Source organism: Xenopus laevis, chromosome 6L (assembly GCF_017654675.1).
Source record: "Xenopus laevis strain J_2021 chromosome 6L, Xenopus_laevis_v10.1, whole genome shotgun sequence".
Taxonomy (NCBI): domain Eukaryota; kingdom Metazoa; phylum Chordata; class Amphibia; order Anura; family Pipidae; genus Xenopus; species Xenopus laevis.
The window spans coordinates 15,466,981-15,488,461 of record NC_054381.1 but is presented as its reverse complement, the minus strand read 5'-3'; the positions used below and the strand labels follow the sequence as shown (position 1 = coordinate 15,488,461).

Below are 21,481 nucleotides of genomic sequence, written 5' to 3'. Positions count from 1 at the left end.
CTTTCCCAAATCTAAACACAAGCACCTGTTTCATCACTTGCCACACAGCGTGCAGAAATTTTGGGATTACCTTGTTGGGCTGGTGATGTCCCTGAACACTATTCATAAACCGAGGGCCTGCAGACACCGGGTGAGAATGGAAGAATTGTGCGTGACCCTGAAAAGGTGGAGGCGGAGTGAGACCATGAAACTGATGTTGTTGCGGCTGCTGAGCAGTTCCTTTTGCTATTGTCACTTTTCGCACGGGCCTTTGTTGCTGCTGCTGCTGCAGTCTTTGTTGAAATGGTGGTCTCTGCTGTGGGTTTGGTCTCTGCTGTGGGTTTGTTTTCTGCTGAAGAGATTGTACAGGGAAATTTCCCTCTGTTGATAAATTGCCATTGTCTCCTCCCTGGTGACAAAAAGAAAAAAAACAATGAATAAAACTGTGCATCATACAACACTCTTTTAGGTAGAAATGCATCCAGGGCTTCTTCATTTCAGGTGTTACTCCGTACCGTCCATTTAAAGGGTCTGTTCACCTTTAAATTACCATTTAGTATGATGTAGAGAGTGCAGATTATCTCAAATATCAATTTGTTTTCATTTGGTTTTTGAGTTATTTAGCTTTTTACTAAGCAGCTCTCCAGTTTGCAATTTCAGCAATCTGGTAGCTAGGGTCCAAATTACCTTAGCAACCGTGCATTGGTTTAAACTAGATAATGGAATATGAATAAAAGAGGCCTGAATAGAAAGAGGTGTAGTCAAATTTAACAATAAAAATACATTTGCAGCTTTACGGGGGAAATTGTTTTTTTTAGATGGGGTCAGTGACTCCCATTTGAAAGCTGAAAAGAGTCAGAAGGCAAATAATTAAACAAGAAAAAAGAAAAAATGAAGGCCAATTAAAAAAAATGCTTAGAATTCTATAAGATACTAAAAATGTAAAGGTGAACAACCCCTTTAACAGCAATAACAAGGAAATATATACATAAGCATGAATGGGAGCAGCCATGTTTGACTAAAGCGCACTCCACAGAGTAGTGACAAGCAGATTTTATTTAAAAAGAAAAACAAACAAAAAAAAAAACCGCATGAGATCTGTTATCCGGAAACCCGATATCCAGAAAGATCTAAATTATGGGTAGGGGCATCTCTCAGAGACTGCATTTTAATCAAATAATTGACATTTTTAAAATGTTTTTCCTTTTTTCACTGTAATAATAAAACAGTAGCTTGTACTTGATCCCAACGAAGATATAATTAATCTTTATTCGAGGCAAAACCAGCCTATTGGGTTTATTTCATGTTTAAATTACTTCTTTAGCAGATTTAAGATCAAACTTACAGAAAGATTGCTTTTCCGGAAAACCCTAGGTCCCAAACATTCTGGATAACAGGTCTCATAGACGTGTTAAAGGAAAACATGAGCTCCAGTCCAGGGAGGGGAGGGGCAAATGTTAGGGAACCCCCCAAGGATTAGAATGACTTAACGGATAGCCTGGGCAGCGGCCTAGGGCAGTTGTGAGTGAGCTAGCCTCTTCCTTTCTTCTGTTTGCATAGGTGCACATGTGCAGTAGAATTAAAAGCTGAACTTTAATAAAAAATCCGGCTGTTTATGCTCTACTCTATGTCGGCTGCTTTGAAGAAAGAATAAAGGAGGTTCAATCATGTGCAAGTGCCCCAGCCCTGTGCAGTTATCTGCTAACAGGGACACCACCTGGGGTATCAGTTAAGTAGTTGCAGTCCTTGGGGGGTGCCCTAACATTTGGCACCCCCCATCAACTGGAGCTTACCTTATCCTTTAAAGGAGAACTAAACCCTAAAAATTTATATAGCTAAAAATGACATTTTTATATAATGAACTTGTTGCACCAGCCTAAAGTTTCAGCTTGTCAATAGCAGCAATGATCCAGGACTTCAAACTTGTCACAGGGGGTCACCATCTTGCAAAGTGTCTGTGACACTCACATGCTCAGTGGGCTCTGATTGGCTGTTGAGAAGCTAAGCTTAGGGCTCGTCACTAATTATCCAGCAGAAAATGAGCTTCCCCTGTAATATAAGCTGATGCTACAGGTTTGCTGATTATTAAATTCTGATACTAATTGCACTGGTTTCTGTGCAGCCATGTAGTAATTATCTGTATTAATTACTAATCAGCCTTATATTGTGACATTTCTATTCTATGTGTACTGTATATTGTGAGTGGCTCCCTAAGCTCAGTAAGTGACAGCAGCACAGAGCATGTGCAGTGAATCAGCAGAAAGAAAAGATGGGGAGCTACTGGGGCATCTTTGGAGACACAGATCTTTACTGCTAAAGGGCTGTGGTTGCCTTGGGCTGGTACAGAAGCACAAAACATAATGAACAACATTTCTAGCTACTTCTTTAGTTAGGCTTTAGTTCTCCTTTAATGAGAGGAGCCACACTACATTGTGGTTTCCCTTGATACCCACGTGTCTGACCAATCAGCCCCAAGCAAAAGTTCTATTTGGCATCCATGGGCCCGGTTGGGTGCGGGTCTTGATGAGTTGGGTGCAAGTCGAGAATTCTGACACAGAAGCCCATGAGTACACAATAGAAGGAAAGAATTGTGGTGTTTCTTTTGACAGAGGACTCAGAGCAGCATTACTTTGAGGGTTTACTGGTGTATTTATATAGACCTTTCTGATAAAGCTTACTTAATTTTAGCCTTTCCTTCTCCTTTAAGTCTACTAGAAAATCATATAATATAAAATAGGCTGGTTTTGCTTCCAATAAGTATCAATTATATCTTAGTTGGGATCAAGTTCCAGCTATTGTTTTAATATTACAGAGAAAAAGGAAATCATTTAGTTTGGATGATTTAGATACTATGGGGTCTATGGGAGATGACTTTTCCTTACTTAAGAGCTTTCTGGATAATAGGTTTCCGGATAACGGATGCCATACCTGTACCAAGAAGATAATTATGATTAATGTGTTAATGTCGGTACAACATGGTTCATGTCTGTGTTTCACAGCCCCTCCTGGCCTCTAATGTGACACTTTAATGGAACTGATCTGTATTGTGGATGAATCGATCTTATGGAGAGTTTATAAAGTAGCTGCACAATAGGGAAGATATCAAAACCACGTCTTTATAAAAAAAAAAAAAATTCGATTGCTAACATAATGGGGTATTTAGGATGAATTGTGCTGCACAATGAAGATGAAGTAGGCAGTCAGCCTATTTGAGAGATCAAATCTTACTCTCTTCCTCGGAACCCAAGAAGGGACCCTGCTTCAGACTCCCATTCAGCGCAGAGCAAATTGATTAATCCCTCTCAGCAGAAATCTCATCTCTTGATTACGAGCGGGAGACGTTAAGCAGCATTATTGTGAAGTGACAACACTTGACGAATTCGCTAAACCGTCTCACTGGGCCCTTTTGTGGTGCTGTTAGCCGGTAATAACCACAATAAAAATTAATTTCCCTTATCTTCTCCTAAGCCCCGAAATCCAAATCCTCCAAACAGGCAACTCTTTTCTGTCAAGGTATTATGAAAACCTCAGGAAGATTAATTGTGCGTCTTCAGTTGACATTAAATGAATTTCTGGGCTGGTGACAGACATTTCATATGATATATTATAGGATAGTGTATATTATAGAATAGTGTATATTATAGGATTGCGTATATTATAGGATTGCGTATATTATAGGATAGTGATATTATAGGATAGTGATATTATAGGATAGCGTATATTATAGGATAGTGATATTATAGGATAGTGATATTATAGGATAGTGATATTATAGGATAGCGTGTATTATAGGATAGCGTATATTATAGGATAGTGTATAGTATAGGATAGTGTATAGTATAGGATAGTGTATAGGATAGGATAGTGTATAGGATAGGATAGTGTATAGGATAGGATAGTGTATAGGATAGGATAGTGTATAGGATAGGATAGTGTATAGGATAGGATAGTGTATAGGATAGTGTGTATTATAGGATAGTGTGTATTATAGGATAGTGTGTATTATAGGATAGTGTGTATTATAGGATAGTGTGTATTATAGGATAGTGTGTATTATAGGATAGTGTGTATTATAGGATAGTGTGTATTATAGGATAGTGTGTATTATAGGATAGTGTGTATTATAGGATAGTGTGTATTATAGGATAGTGTGTATTATAGGATAGTGTGTATTATAGGATAGTGTGTATTATAGGATAGTGTGTATTATAGGATAGTGTGTATTATAGGATTGTGTGTATTATATGATATATTGAGAAGGTAGATAACATTATCAGGGAACACAACAGGACAGCATCTTGTGAATTGCATGTTAAGGCCAATGCCTCTTTGTCATCGGTCCACTTAAGGTGGCCACAGACGTTAAAATTTTATTTTTTTGTTATTGTAAGACCAAGCATATCCTGAAACGATTGTTTAAATGTACAACTAGTTGTCCATCAGCTGAGATCTTTCAAGCAATATCATCTAGTTGAAGCCAGGAGAACTGTGGGTAGATGCCTGCTTGGTCCTGCAGACAATTGGACAAATTTAACCGTAAACGATAATTTTCTAACCTGGCCGATCAATTTTCGAAAAATCATTAGATGCATGATCTTTCCGTGCCCACTAACCTCACAATAGTTTGACGGATGTCGTATTGCACTAAAATTGGTCATTTAACGTCTGTGGCCACCTTTACTCGCCTGCCATCTTGCAAATATAAGCATGACGCATTATATTCAAGTTAACAACAACACGAGCATTGCAAAAAAAAAAAAAAAAAACACATCCTACCCAAAGTAACATGGAGGATGCACAGGACACTGAGCTTATAAAAATGATTTTGGCTTAGAGGCTCCTCGATAAAAGTCCTTCACAAAATGGTGGTCATTAAAGGGGAACTATCGCGAAAATGACAATTTAATATAAGCTTCATCAAATTCTAGCTGTAACTGCGAGGCTGCCGAAGAAATTGCCCCCACCAATAGATTTCATGTTCCCTGTGTGTGAAAAAACAATGATCCACGTGTGTGTTTTTTTGTTTTCAAATACAAGAGTCCTCTGCACTCAACCCATTATCAATATATTTAAGACAGCGACATTTTGTGCATACTGCTACTAAAAAATGCCTTACCCTTTAAACAAAACAGGGATTGTTTGTCCATATATTGCAATATATTTAAGCTGGCCAACTACGTCAAAGTCATCCCATATCTGGCCAGTCCTATGCTCAATTTTATCTGATTCATTAAGAATTCTATTGCTTCATTATACATTTTACAAAGGGACTAGGTATTACCTGCAACTTAACTTGCTGCTTTCAAAGTAAACCTCCATACTTGGCTGCCCTTTTATTAGACACCAGTGGGATCACCTGACTATAGCTGGGAAGGGTGGTGAGCACAACTTTCCCTTGTTTGTTATAGTTTATACAGGAGCAGTGACCAGCTCCATGTTGTAGCTCCCACCCTTCCCAGCTATAGTCAGGTGATCCCACTGGTGTCTAATAAAAGGGCAGCCAAGTATGGAGGTTTACTTTGAAAGCAGCAAGTTAAGTTGCAGGTAATACCTAGTCCCTTTGTAAAATGTATAATGAAGCAATAGAATTCTTAATGAATCAGATAAAACTGAGCATAGGACTGGCCAGATATGGGATGACTTTGACGTAGTTGGCCAGCTTAAATATATTGCAATATATGGACAAACAATCCCTGTTTTGTTTAAAGGGTAAGGCATTTTTTAGTAGCAGTATGCACAAAATGTCGCTGTCTTAAGTATATTGATAATGGGTTGAGTGCAGAGGACTCTTGTATTTGACTATATGTATTTTGTGGTCACAGCCTCATTGAACCCGCGCCTAATGGTTTTAAAAAATAGTGGTGAGCACAACTTTCCCTTGTTTGTTATGTTTTTTTGTTTTTACATAAATGAACATGCAGTACATAAGAAAAAACATTCAAATAAATGAATGCTCTTCTGTGCAATTCTGCAAATTTTTTACTTTCTCGTTTTCAACGTATTCGCAGTATTTTCACTTCTAATATAATGAATCTGTAAACAATGCCACCTGCTGGCCATTTTGTAATGTTCTTTGCGATGACCAGAGAAATGTCCGATGAGTTTTCTTTATAATTGTAGTCACTGCAGGGGCAACCTCCCCCCCCCCCCCAAAAAAAAACAAATCAAAAGCTAAAAGCTTTGTTTGGATGTATTAATGTGAAATTTACCATGAAAGAAATGCACAAATAAATGTTTTAAGCAAGATACTATGCATGTTTCTAATTTATATGCAACATGTGGTAGTGGACCCATGCACAGTTCTTGCTACTCAAATAGACCAAAACTAATCTGTTTCTATGGTTTCCTGGATAATCGATCTTTCCGTAATTTGGATCTTAATACCTTAAACGGTTTGATCACCTTTGAATTAACTTTTATTATGATGTAGAGAGTGATGTTCCAAGACAATTTGCAATTGTTTTTCATTTTTGTTTTTTACCATTTGTGGTTTTTGTGTTATTCAGCTTTTTATTCAGCAGTTCTCCAGTTTGCAATTTCAGCCATCTGGTTGCTAGGGGCCAAATTACCTTTGCAACCATGCACTGATTTGTATAAGAGACTGGAATATAAGGTCCTAAATAGAAATCAGAATAGTAGAAAGTAGCAATAACAATAAATGAGTAGCCTTACAGAGCATTTGTTTTTAGATGGGGTCAGTAACCCCATTTGAAAGCTGGAAAGAGTCAGAAGAAGGAGGCAAATAATTAAAAAAAACTACAAAAAATAAATAACACCAATTGAAAAGTTCCTTAGAATAGGCCATTCTATAACATACTTAATTTAAAGGTGAACCACCCCTTATGTCTAATAGAAGATTGTTTAAACATGAAAAAAAAACCAAATAGGCTGGTTTTGCTTCCAATAAGGATTAATTATATCTTAGTTGGAATCAAGTCACACTTGAAAAAGGGCATATGTTGCCCGAAACATGTTGTGTGGACAATAAATTTGCACATCAGCAGTAAGTCTGCTTCAGCGTCCTTTCTGTTCTCAATCTTCGTGAAACCATTGGGATCAAGTTATTAATGACCTGGAGGTGGGCATTGAAAGTTCTGTTTCTATTTTTGCAGATGATACTAAATTGTGCAGAACTATAGGTTCCATGCAGGATGCTGCCAAACTGGAAAATGAGGTTCAATGTTGATAAATACAGGTTATGCACTTTGGTAAAAATAATATAAATGCAAGTTATACACTAAATGGCAGCGTGTTGGGAGTTTCCTTAAATGAGAAGGATCTTGGGGTCTTTGTAGATAACACGTTGTCTAATTCTGGGCAGTGTCATTCTGTGGCTACTAAAGCAAATAAAGTTCTGTCTTGTATAAAAAAGGGCTTTAACTCAAGGGATGAAAACATAATTATGCCTCTTTATAGGTCCCTGGTGAGGCCTCATCTGGAGTATGGGGGCAGTTTTGGACTCAAGTCCTTAAAGGGATACTGTCATGGGAAAAGGGATACAAGTCATGTGACTTGTGCTCTGATAAACTTCAATCACTCTTTACTGCTGTACTGCAAGTTAAGGTGGCCATACACGGATAGATCCGCTCGTTTGGCGATGTCGCCAAACGAGCGGATCTCCCTCCGATATGCCCACCTTGAGGTGGGCAATATCGGGCTGATCCGATCGTGGGCCCTAGGGCCCAACGATCGGATCCTAGCGTTCGCCAAACGGGCGGTCGGATCGCGGGACCGCATCAACGAACAGATGCGGCCGCGATCCGACGGGATTTTTAACCCCATCCGATCGAGATCTGGCCGACTTTCGGCCAGATCTCGATCGGGGAAGCCCGTCGGGGGCCCCCATACACGGGCCAATAAGCTGCCGACTTGGTCTGTCGGCAGCTTTTATCGGCCCGTGTATGGCCACCTTAGAGTGATATCACCCCCTCCCTTTTCCCCCCAGCAGCCAAACAAAAGACCAATGGGAAGGTAACCAGATAACAGCTCCCTAACACAAGATAACAGCTGCCTGGTAGATCTAAGAACAACACTCAATAGTAAAAACCCATGTCCCACTGAGACACATTCAGTTACATTGAGAAGGAAAAACAACAGCCTGCCAGAAAGCATTTCTCTCCTAAAGTGCAGGCACAAGTCACATGACCAGGGGCAGCTGGGAAATTGACAATATGTCTAGCCCCATGTCAGATTTCAAAATTGAATATAAAAAAATCTGATTGCTCTTTTGAGAAATGGATTTCAGTGCAGAATTCTGCTGGAGCAGCACTATTAACTGATGCATTTTGAAATTTTTTTTTTCCCCATGACAGTATCCCTTTAAGAGGGATATAAATGAGCTGGAGAGAGTGCAGAGACTAAGTGCAACTAAACTGGTTAGAGGGAGGGAAGAGTTAAATTATGAGGGGAGACTGTCAAGGTTGGGGTTGTTTTCTCTGGAAAAAAGGCGCTTGCGAGGGGACATGATTAGACTTTACAAGTACATTAGAGGACATTATAGACAAATAGCAGGGGACCTTTTTACCCATAAAGTGGATCACCGCACCAGAGCCCTCCCCTTCAGACTAGAAGAAAAGAACTTTAATTTGAAGCAACGTAGGGGGTTCTTCACAGTCAGGACAGTGAGGTTGTGGAATGCACTGCCGGGTGATGTTGTGATGCTGATTCAGTTAATGACTATAAGAATGGCTTGGATGATTTCTTGGACAGACATAATATCAAAGGCTATTGTGATACTAAGCTCTATAGTTGGTATAGATATGGGTATATAGAATTTATGTGAAAGTAGGGAGGGGTGTGTGTATAGATGCTGGGTTTTCATTTGGAGGGGTTGAACTTAATGGACTTTGTCTTTTTTCAACCCGATTTAACTATGATACTATGTAACTATAAGCGATTGTTTTATTATTACAGAGAAAAAGGAAATTATTTTTAAAAATTTGGATTTAGATAAAACAGAGTCTATGGGAGACGGCCTTTCCATAATTTGTAACATAACGGTTTTCCGGATAACGTATCGCATAACTGTACCATGTTTAAATTAACAGGAACCACAGGCAGAGACAAAAATAAACATATTTCAGCCTCCTATTGAACCCAATAGAATGTTGTGTCTGCTAAATCATATGCAGGAGAACGAACAGCACCAGTGTGAAACAGATGGGGGGAGAAGAATGCCTATTAAATAAGCAAATTAATGTTTCACAGAAAAAGAAAAACTCGATAAGCCAGAACAATGTGCCAAGTGGCCTTTACAGTGTGAAATCGGCTCAATGAAGCAAATATAATATATCAATCTGAGACACGCTAATGCCTACTGGCCTTAAGAAGCAAGCTCTTGGGGTTTCCATGATAAAGAGCATTTTTTTCTTCTCCCACCAAAACAATTAAAATCAGCAATCAAACTCTTAACTTTAACCTGGGGGATGGGGAAAGAAAAAGCAAATGACTTAAAAGTGGTTTTGTTGATAGGGATTTTTATTGTGTGCTCCTATCTGACAGTTTTTTCTCAGTTGTCCTATCACTGCAACCATATGGGTGATCAATCTAAACCTTTGGAGTCCAGTGACACCCTCAAGCAGCACACACACAATTAAAACCCAATCTATCTGCCAACATGGCTTTTCCACTCGCGCCCCACTAGCAACTGTCACAATCCTTGCAATTTCATTGGCTGCCAAGTGCCCTCTGTTTTGACCATATCCAACTGTCACCCATCGGTGCAGCTGCCTATGTTTGTCTGAATTGTAAAAGAGGAAAAATTCTGTGGGAAAATAGTGTGCAAATGAACATTCTGATGGCCTTAACAGCTAAACTGACTATTTATAAAGCAGGATCCATGATCCGGAATGCTTGGAACCTAGATAAGGGGTCTGTGTAATTCAGATCACCATACATTACCCCTGCTAAAAATCATTTAAACATGAAATAAACCCAACAGGCTGGTTTTGCCTCCAATAAGGATTAATTATATTTTAGTTGAGATCAAGTACAGGAATGGAACCTGTAATCCAGAATGCTTGGGACCTGGGGGTTTTCAAGATAAGGGATCTTTCCATAATTTGGATCTTTATACTTTAAATCTAGTAGAATTTTTTTTTAAATATTAAATAAACCCAATAGGCTGGTTTTGCCTCCAATAAGGATTAATTGTATCTTAGTTGAGATCTAGTACAGGTGTGGAACCGGTTATCCAGAATGCTTGGGACCTGCGGTTTTCTGGATAACGGATCTTTTCATTATTTGGACCTTCATATGTTAAATCATTTAAATGAACCCAATAGACTGGTTTTGTTTCAAATGAGGATTCGTTATATCTTAGTGTGGATCAAGAACAAGATACTGTTTTATTATTACAGAGAAAAAGGAAATCATTTTGAAAAATCTGGATTATTTGGATAAAATGGAGTCTATGAGAGACGGCCTTCCGAAATTCGGAGCTTTCTGGATAATGGGTTTCCGGATAATGGATCCCATACCTGTACAAGGTACGGTTTTATTATTACAGACAAAAAGGAAATCATTTTTAAATAATGTATTGCATTTTTTTTGCTTAAAAATCGGAGATGACCATTCTGTAATATGGAGCCTTTCTGGTTAACGGGTTTCCGGGTTAAGTGCATGAAGGCTGGCAAGACATACTTAGTGGAGCTCATTTATAAACACTGGGCAAATTTGCACCTGGGCAGTAACCAATCAGTGATCAGTTTTTTTCAGCCAGCTGCAGGTTGAGCACTGAAAGCAGTCATCCGATTGGTTTCCATGGGTTACTGCCCAAGTGCAAATTTGCCCAGTGTTTATAAATTACACTGATGCACCCCCAACAAATGCCAGAGAAAACAAGTGGGATTCAAAAACAGAAAGAAAAGCAGAAGAACCGACGTCGCTTGTAATGTATCTCGTATAAAAAGCCTCTTTCCTGGTATGATAACGTTATGGTTTATACATAGTAAAAAGGCAGCAATTTGTCACAGTCCTGCATCCCTCAGGATTTCACTAGTTATTACACTATCGACAGCAATCAGAGCTGGTAGTTATGGGTCACTGCACTAGTTGCTGTAATTACAATAAGCTGACATTTGCCCCATGTCATTAGAAACCTGAAAAGATGTACAGCACAATTATAAGAAGGGGCAGCTTCCTTTAAAGGAGAAGGAAAGCTACGGTGGCATTTTATTGCCAATAGATTAGCTGCAATAGTGCAAGCTAGAATGCTATATTTATTCTGTAGAATGTTTTACCATACCTGAGTAAACAGCTCTAGAAACTCTCTGTTTGTTTAGGATAGGAGCTGCAGTATTAATTTGGTGTGACATCACTTCCTGCCTGAGTCTCTCCCTGCTCTGGGCTCAGATTAAAGTAGAGAAGGGGGGGGGGAAGAGGAGCAAACTGAGCATGCTCACGCCCAGGGCAATGAAGTTTAAGATGAAGGCAGGAAGTCTGATACAGAAGCCCATGTGTACACAATAGAAGGAAAGAAATGCAGTGTTTCTTTTGACAGGGGACCTAGAGCAGTATTACTTTGGGGGTTTACTGGAATATTTAGATGGACCTTTCTGATAAGGCTTACTTAGTTTTAACCTTTCCTTCTCCTTTAAAATGTACAGGAAGAAGCATGAAAAGGAACCCAGACCCATAAGGGTCAAGACACATGCTCAGATTCGGGGAGATTAGTCGCCTGGCGACAAATCTCCTCTTCTTCAGGACGACTAATCTCTTAGAACTGACACCCGTCGCCTAGAATGTAAATGACCGGCTGGATGAGGCAACTCGAGCGACTTCGGAAAACTAAGTGACCAAAGTGCCATTCCGCCGGCGTTTTTCATTCTAGCCGGCAGGAGGCAGTTTGGGGATGTCGTCTTGGGGTTAAATCACCTCTTTTTCTGGGCGACTAAGCTCCCAGAACTGCCTCCCACCGGCTAGAATGTAAATCGACGGCAGGATGGCACTTGGAACACTTAGTTTTCCGAAGGAGCCTCATCCCACCGGCGAATTTCATTCTAGCGTGCGGGAGGCAGTTCTGGGAGATTAGTCGCCCAGAAGAAGAGGCAATTTAGCGCTAGGTGACTAAGGGCAGAGACAGACGAAAAGATTTGGGGAGATTTAGTGGCCAAACGACAAATCTCCTCTTCTTCAGGTCGACTAATCTCCCCGAACTGCCTCCCGCCGGCTAGAATTTAAATTGCCAGCGGGATGGCACTGGGAGCGCTTCGTTTTCCGAAGTTGCCCGAAGATTCCTCGTGAGCCAACTTCGGAAAACTAAGCGCTCCAAGTGCCATCCCGCCATCGATTTGAATTCTAGCCGGCGGGAGGCAGTTTGGGGAGATTAGTCGCCCCGAAGAAGAGGAGATTTGTCGCCGGGCAACTAATCTCCCCGAATCTGAGCGTGTGTCCTGACCCTAAGAGGACGAAGCCTTTGGATCAAGGGAGTATGCTCAATAAATCTATTTCTGTTGCATGAACATACCAATTGCAGACACTTCCATTCAGACCACCTCTGGATTTTGTCTCACCCAATGGAAACATGTTTTATTTAAAGGGGGTGTTCACCTTTAAATTATTTTTTAGTATGATGTAGAGAGTGATATTCCGAGACAATTTGCATTTGGTTTTCATTTTTTATTATTTGTGGTTTTGGGTTATTTAGCTTTTTATTCAGCAGCTTTCCAGTTTGCACTTTCTGCAGTTTGGTTGCTTGGATAATTTGGACCCAAGCAACCAAATTACAGAAATTTCAAACTGGAAATTGCATTGACTTGACTAAAAGATTCAGATATGAATAAGAGAGGACCTGAATAGAAAGAGGAGTAAAAAAATATTAACAATAACAATTTTTAGCCTTACACAACATTTGTTTTTAGATGGGGTTAGTGACCCCCATTTGAAAGCTGGAGAGTCAGAAGGAGGCAAATAATGCAAAAAAATATACAAAATAAAAAATGAAGGCCAATTCAAAAGTTGCTTAGAATTAGCCATTCTATAACATACTAAAACTTAACTTAAAGGGGAACTATCGTGAAAATGAAAATGTAATATTAGCTTCAGCATACTGAATCAAATCAAAACTTTAAACAAAATTGAAACTTTCTAAATACAATCAATTAAAAATTGTTTCTGAAATAATCAAATCTTCACTATTCCTCTCTCAGCATCAGTTTCTCTTCATTCTGTCTTCATGCAGCAGTTGGGTGTCAGATATTCATTGACAGTTAGATCCAATATATAAGGGATGCACTGAATCCGGGATTCGGCCTTTTTAAGCAGGATCCGGATTCGGCTGAATCCTTCTGCCCAGTAGAACCGAATCTGAATATGCATATGCAAATTAGGATTCGGTTCGGTATTCGGTTGAATCTTTCGCGAAGAATTTGGGGGTTTGGCCGAATCCACATAATGAATTTGGTGCATCCCTACAATATATCTTATGGGGGGGGGGGGGGGCGCTTCCTTTGTTAGCAGATGTATTAGAGCTCATTCAAATAACCGATTCCAGTATAAACAAAATCACTGCCTTTGGCACCAATTCTGCATGTAGAGACAGGATTTCTGGTAATTTTAATAGAGTGAGCTCTAATACATCTTCTGGGCAAAAGGAAGCCCCCCTATAAGATATATTGGATCTAGCTGCCAAAGATTATCTGACAACCAACTGCTGAATGAAGACAGAATGAAGAGAAACAGATGCTGAGAGAGGGATAGTGAAGTTAAACTTGATTATTTCAGGAACGGTACAGAATATTTAATTGATTGTATTTAGAAAACTTCTTATTTCAGTATGGCGAAGCTTATATTAATCTTTTAATTTTGTGATAGTTCCCATTTAAAGGTGAACCGCCCCCTTATAAAGGGATAACTGTCATTAACCTGCATTTGTTATGTACGTATCAAGTGATCCTATTTTTGCAAAGAAAAACAGATAACAGATAACATACAAAATTTTGCACTTACCACTGCTGATAACTTGATGACGCGCACTTTGGCGGGTGTAGGTGTAGCTTCTCCGCTTGCACTGTTTGACCTCTGCATAACTGTCCTCTTAGTGGCAGTTGGTCTGGCCGCCTGCAGCTGTCCCTGCACAGAGGCCACTTTTGTTATCTGTTGTGGCCGTAACTGTGCGTTATTAACAGCAGGTCGAACTTGTACTTTCTGACCTGCATTATCAGTCATTACCCTATTGGGCACAGTCTTCTTTACAATCTTCTTTGGTTGTCCCTGAACAGGGGTTTTGGTTCCAGTTGACAGTTGCAACGGAGGGATTTTCTGGGGTACATTTGCTGGCAGTGTGTCTGGCTTCTGAGCTAGCAGTCTATTTTTCACATTTGGACGTACTTGTGTGCCAGTGTGGGGTGGTATCGGGTTGATGTTATTCGCAACAGGGCTTGTTTTTAGTTCCTGCTCAGCTGGGCCTTGCTGTGGCCCTGGAGGAGTCTGTTGTTGTTGCTGCTGTTGTTGTTGTTGTTGCTGCTGCTGTTGTTGTTGTTGCTGCTGCTGCTGGTGTTGTTGTTGCTGCTGCTGTTGCTGCTGGTGCGAGAGTCTTTCCAGCAATTCCCTTTTCCTAGCTCCGGCTTGTTGCTGACGACGCAACTCCTTCTGTTTTAATATTGCTTCTCTTAATCGCTTCTGTTCTTCTATCTTTAAACGATAGTTTCTGGTCTCCTCATCTTCATCGGGAAGCTAAAAAAAAAAAACAAAAAAAAAAACTGATTTTAAGTACAGTGAAACCTCGATTTTAAGTACTCTGATTTTAAGTTTCTCTGCATTTAACAAATGCAATTTATAATATATTTCTCTGATTTTAAGTAAGGTTTTCCCAGATTATACATCAACTTTTTGTCCCAATGTTCCCAAAAACTGCTTTTTTCCCTCTATGAATGTTATTTTTTGTGAAATAAAGAGGTTTAAAATACTAACCAGATATATATTTGCCATAGTTCAGACTGTAAATGGTCAATTGCAATCAGTCTGCCCCTTATACAGTCCTGCACCAATCACATTGCTTTAGGTTGTGTATGTGGCTGACAGAGAGTCTTGCACATGCCCCCCATAGTGTAACATTAACCCTGCAATGCTTTAGGGTCAGAGCACACGCTCAGGTTCATGGAGATTAGTTGCCCAGCAACAAATCTCTTCTTCAGGGCGACCAAACCCCCACGAACTGCCTTCCGCCGGCTAGAACGTAAATCGCTGACGGGATGGCAATTGGAGTGCTTCGTTTTTCTGAAGTCACCTCATCACGCTGGCCATTTACATTCTAGCTGGTTGGAGGCAGTTTGGGGAGATTAGTGGCCCCGGAGATTTGTCTGCGGGCGACTAATCACCCCAAATCTGAGCGTGTGACCTGACCCTAAAGGAGAAGGAAAGCTACTGAAGCAGTTTATTGCCAATTAGCCACAATAGTGCAAGCTTTAACATTATATTTATTCTGCAGAATGCTTCACCATACCTGAGTAAAAAGCTCTAGAAGCTGTTTGTTTAGGATAGCAGCTGCAGGGAGGGGAGGAGGGAGAGGAGCAAACTGAGCATGCTCACGCCCAAGCCCTGGAGGTTTAAGCTGAAAACAGGAAGTCTGATACAGAAGCCCATGAGTACACAATAGAAATGTGGTGTTTCTTTTGACAGAGGACTCAGAGCAACATTACTTTGAGGGTTTACTGATGTATTTATTTAGACCTTTCTGATAAAGCTTACTTAGTTTTAGCCTTGAAGAAAAAGTTACTGTAACACACTTCCCTAATTTTACATTTTCCCAGATATTACATAGTTTTTTCTTGGTCCCCTGAAAAACATAAAATAGGGGTTCTAGTGTATGAGGATTACTGATGCATATAAAGGCTGACATTCCCAGTCATGCTAAGGTTGGCCAACATATGAAATTGTGCCCCATATTCACAATTGCCAAACCAAAGATCCACCGCTGTTACACTTTTATCAGACCAACAAAAAGGGGAGTGAGGGAAATGACTTGAAAAGGTTTGATTAGAAGTATTGATTTTTCTTACACAATTTTAAAGCCTGATCTCAAAGCCATTTGTCACACAATAATTGCTAATAATGAACAGCGCCAGTCAGATGCTTGACCTTGAACTTGTGCACCCGTTAAAGCATCAACCGCAACGCCAGAATATTAATGTTATAGCAAAAGGACTTATTATTCTGTGTTCATGCCTTCTGAGGATTACAATAATAAGCATCAAATAACCTTTGCTCAGTCTCTTCACTTGCAATAAAACAGCAGAATGGCACAGTACTACTTTATAAATAGAAGTATCAAATGTAAATATCTCATGATTTTTTAAGACTACTCTAATGGGCATATTTATCAAGGGTCGAATTGAAAATTCGAATTTCCACATTTTTTTTATGGTCAAAACTGTCAAATTCAACTAGGGAGTTATTTGAATCGAGTTTTTAAAATTCGAATCGAATTTGATTTTTCAGGTCGATCCTATTCACCAGAGTTTAAAAAATTAAGAAATTAAGAAAATTCAATTGGACGAATTTTGAGTTCATGGGAGTTTATGGGAGATAAATGTGCACCTTAATTGGAGTGTAAGTCTCATACAAACTCCTTCATACTGATATGACTTGGATCAGAATCCTATAGTATGCATGCACCAGTGTGACTTAAGCTGGCCATACACAACAAAATCTACTCGTGAGGTCTGCAAACTATCTGATCTGCCCAGGGTCGGACTGGGCCAGCGGGTGACCGGGAAAAAACCCAGTGGGACCGGCCCTCGTGGGCCCCCTCCAGCCCAGACCTGACCCCGCTCAGCCAGAACCTGGAACTAAAAGAAAAAAAGACGTGTCGCAATATACAGGACTTCACGCATGCAGTAGGATTCCTCGCATGCACGGGACCCCCATGGTTTGGAACCCGGAGGGCCCCAAATGCACCAGTCCGACCCTGGACCTGCCCACCAATTTTCGGCTAAATATCTGCAGAGGGCTAATGGAGCACTTAGAGAACCTACCAATTTTAAATTCATTTAGAGATGACAAACAAACCCTTTCAAAAGATGATCATACCTGTTCTCGCTTTAATTCTCCCTGCATGTGGCTGCGGGCATTTGCTTGCTTTGTCACATGTGGATTACCAACAGCTCTTGCCTGTGGTGCAGTGGTACCTACTGGTTTCACTTGAGCAGCAGAGTTTGGTTTCACCCTGTTCCTGTCTAAAGAGGAAGGTGGTGCGATGGGTAACTCCCGCAAGTTGCTGTTCCTTGCGTGCATCATTTGCTGATTGCCTCCCATGTTCATATTTTGAGGAGGAACACCCTATAAACCAAAAATAAAAAAAAGAGGTTACATAAGCCGCTAGCGGTGCCTTATTTTACCTCCGTAACAACGTAATGTAATGCAATGTCTAAATACAGTAAATGTACTTTTAAGATCTAAAGTCTCCATTAAATGCAGCATTTTAAGGACAATTTCTACGTGACTGGTATTTTATAATAGAGGTTCCTGAATAATGTCAAAGCAGTGCAGGCCTGCCTTAAGATGAACAACTGACTTAAAGGGATACTGTCATGGGAAAACATGTTTTCTTTCCCCAAAACGCATCAGTTAATAGTGCTGCTCAAGCACAATTCTGCACTAAAATTCATTTCTCAAAAGAGCAAACTGATTTTTTTTTTATATTTAATTTTGAAATCTGACATAATGCTAGACATATTGTCAGTTTCCCAGCTGCCCCCAGTCATGTGACTTGTGCTCTGATAGACTCGTCACTCTTTATTGCTGTACTGCAAGTTGGACGGATATCACCCCCTCCCTTTCCCCCCCAGCAGCCTAACAACAGAACAATGATGCACAATAATGGAGTGCTCAATCTGTAAAGTTTCCACTTGTTGGAAGTGGTGGGTGCTCAACTAGAAGTCACCCTCCTTGCACGGGGACAGAGGTCAGTATAGAAAAAATCCAGAAGGACACCACAAAATGTTGCTTAGTGAAATAGGTGATTTATTTAACCCTTAAACATTCATAACTTTGGCAACGTTTCGGGCCCCTCCGGGCTTGAAAAATGGGCCCGGAGGTGCCCTAAACGTTGCCAATTTTGTGAATGTTTATGGATTAAATAAATCACCTATTTCACTAAGCAACATTTTTTTGTGTGCTTCTGGATTTTTTCTATAACAGAACAATGGGAAGGTAACCAGATAGCAGCTCCCTAACACAAGATAACAGCTGCCTGGTAGATCTAAGAACAGCACTCAATAGTAAAATCCAGGTCCCACTGAGACACATTCAGTTACATTGAGTAGGAGAAACAACAGCCTGCCAGAAAGCAGTTCCATCCTAAAGTGCTGGCTCTTTCTGAAAGCACATGACCAGGCAAAATGACCTGAGATGCACCTACACACCAATATTACAATTAAAAAATACACTTGTTGGTTCAGGAATGACATTTTATATTGTAAAGTAAATTATTTGCTGTGTAAACAGTGTAATTTAGAAATAAAAACCACATCATTAAAATCATGACAGAATCCCTTTAACCTGGTCATGGAAGCAAAGATAAAGTGGATTTTCCTGACATTTTTTCGTACCATGGCGATCAGTCAGGTTACAAGATTTCTGTCGGCTAACGATAATATCTTTGCATGTATTGTCTATCTGACGATATCAATGGGTGACGGTCACTACTATTTGTCGGACGTAACTTTCATACGATTGCCGAAATGAGCAGAACATTATCTGATTTGTTCTTTTACTACTTTATTTAATATGAATGGTTAGTTGTCAGATACCCTATAAATTTTTAATACAAAAGAAGAACATGATAAAATGAAAACAGTGTTTTGTTTTTTTTAAAGGAGAAGGAAAGCTACCAAAGCAGTTTATTGCCAATAGATTAACCACAATAGTGGAAGCTATAACACGATATTTATTCTGTAGAATACTTTACTATACCTTAGTAAACAGCTCTATACATTATGTTTGTATTGTATTGTTTAGCACAGCAGCTGCCATATTAGTTTGGTGTGAAATCACTTCATCCCTGAGTCTCTCCTGCTCACTCATAGCTCTGGGCTCAGATTACAATAGGGAGGGGGAGAGGAGCAAACTGAGCATGCTCAAGCCCTAGCCCTGGAGGTTTAAGCTGAAAACAGGAAGTCTGATACAGAAGCCCATGAGTACACAATAGAAGGTAAGAAATGCTGTGTTTCTTTTGACAGAGGACTCAGAGCAGCATTACTTTGAGGGTTTACTGGTGTATTTATATAGACCTTTCTGATAAGGCTTACTTAATTTTAGCCTTTCCTTCTCCTTTAAGTCTACTAGAAAATAATATTCACTTATTGTGGCAGCTTTCCTGACTTTCTTTAGAAAATCTTACACATTGCTGCTGAGGAAAACATACCTGTCTCGGTTTAGGTGGACGAAATCTGTTGTTTGAAGACATTTGTGGGCTTTGTTGATGTTGTCTGAATGGCTGCTGTGGTATGGGCATGGGAGGTTTGGGTGGTCCTGGAGTATGGTGAGGCTGGTGTGGAGGTGGCATTGGTGCTTGCATAGGTCCCTAAAAAAAACGAAAAACAACCAGAAACATGTGAACCTTAAGGGGTCTTCCAATAACATGGCCTCACAGGCTGTAAAAATTACAGACGCTCCAAATGCATAATATTTTTTAGTATTTTCTGCAAATTCAAATCTGAGAATGATGAAACATCCCCATTCGTTTACAGCATATGTCCCATGACCTGTATGACATTTACATTGTGGCTATCCAAAAAAGCAAAACAGGTGAAAATGCTAGTCACTTTGTCCCATAGCCAAACTTAAAAAACAGCCATGATTGTGAACACAATAAGACCTGTGATGCATGACCTCCACTCAAACACGTGCACACAGTTGCCTTAATTTAGCACCATCTGAATTTAATGAGCGAATGAAAGTGAAATCGCTAAAAAAAATATTGTACTTAATTTTTATTTTCCCTTTTAGGAAGACATATACAAACCTGAAGATTTGGTTGGACATGAGGCATAAACGGCTGGCCTGGACCTGGTGGAAACTGCGGTCGCGGAGGAGGAAAATGTCTGTTTGGAGAGTTCTGATTAAATGGAGGAATTCCCATGGGACCTGGAGATGGTGTGTTGAGTCTAACTGGACGCTCTCTTGAAAATCCTGACTGGTTGAATGATGGTTGTGGTAAAGGGCCTTGTTGATTAAAACCTGAACCAGGTGCTGGCGGGCTGAAAGTTGGCCCCACATTTGGAGGCTGGTTGAATCCTGGTTGGTTCAGTCCTTGCTGGTTAAACCCGGGCTGAGGACCAACCTGGTTAAACCCAGGTTGAGGGCCAAGTTGACCAAAACCAGGCTGGTTAAACAAAGGCTGATGTCCTGGTTGATTAAATCCAGGCTGAGGACCAGGTTGGTTAAACCCAGGTTGTGGGCCTGGTTGGCTAAACCCAGGCTGATTAAAGCCTGGTGGTGGGCCAGACTGGTTAAAATTCTGCTGAGGACCATGTCCTGGCTGAGGAAATCCAGGCTGAGGGCCAGGGTGGTTGAAATTTTGCTGTGGGCCTGGTTGATTGAACCTTGGTTGTTGACTGGGTTGATTAAAGCCCGGCCCAGGTTGATTGAACGGATGTTGTCCTTGGTTCGGAAGTGTGTGGTTATTATTTAATAATGGAGGAGGGGGGCCTGGAGGTGGGTTTCGTTGGTCAAACAGATGTTGGTTTGGAAATCTTGGTTCTGAAAACAAAGATAAATTAATCTGACTGAAATCATGCTTGAATAATGTTAAAGCATAATATGAAATATAGGCCACCTAAAGACTGAACATCAAAAGTGATACTCACCCTTAAAGTGGAGGCTGTCTGAAGTGAATAAGGACCACCATACCATGATTTTTTACTTGCTCCATGGAATTTCCAAATATAATAATTAGCAGCTACAACTATATTATTTTGTTTCTCTAAGATTCAGTGGCACTTGGTTAGACCACCACTGTGTTACTGGCAGACTGGGCACAAGCTCCATATCACCTCCCATCAAGATGCTATTATTATCATTATTAAAAAAAGGCACAAACTGGGTTGATGCAGCATCGGGGTGTGTGATGGCATTGAGAAGTGGCAAGCAGATTTAGGTACACTGTATAGCATCAAGGACAACTCCTATGGTGTACACACCCGCCTGCAGCACAATTCTGCTGAAATAGTGTCCTTTAGCAGTCCTATTTACATACCAATATAATTATAATTTTTAAAAGGATACTACGGTTAGTATGCTGTAGTGATGCGCTTGGGTGGAGTTGCCCTTGATCCGCCCCCTCTATTTATAGACTGCCCCGTCACAAAAGAGGTGGGACATGCGCAAATCTATAAATTCAGGGAACGAAGGCGGCACTTCCAGGTTGCGCGCTCCCTTCTGCTGTGCTGGCTTACGTTCCCTGAATTTATAGATTTGCTCCTGCCCCGAAAATGCCCACGACCTGAAGATTTTTTTTTTCTGTAACAACAATGGCTTCTAAGGGAGAGAAAACTCCAGTGTT

The 21,481-nt window shown here is 40.3% G+C and overlaps 1 protein-coding gene across 5 annotated transcripts in view; it reads right to left on the bottom strand.

Moving 5' to 3' along the window:
- Window positions 1-21,481, bottom strand: part of rbm33.L (RNA binding motif protein 33 L homeolog) — a 92,576-nt gene that overhangs the window by 30,872 nt on the left and 40,223 nt on the right. For all 5 annotated transcript variants that reach the window (XM_018267132.2, XM_018267130.2, XM_018267128.2 and 2 more), the window contains 5 exons: window positions 19,943-20,679; window positions 19,343-19,501; window positions 17,008-17,256; window positions 13,927-14,652; window positions 71-388 (listed from right to left, as the gene is read on the bottom strand). In XM_018267132.2, coding sequence (XP_018122621.1) covers window positions 71-388; window positions 13,927-14,652; window positions 17,008-17,256; window positions 19,343-19,501; window positions 19,943-20,679 — 2,189 coding nt within the window. The remainder of the gene's footprint in view (window positions 1-70; window positions 389-13,926; window positions 14,653-17,007; window positions 17,257-19,342; window positions 19,502-19,942; window positions 20,680-21,481) is intronic.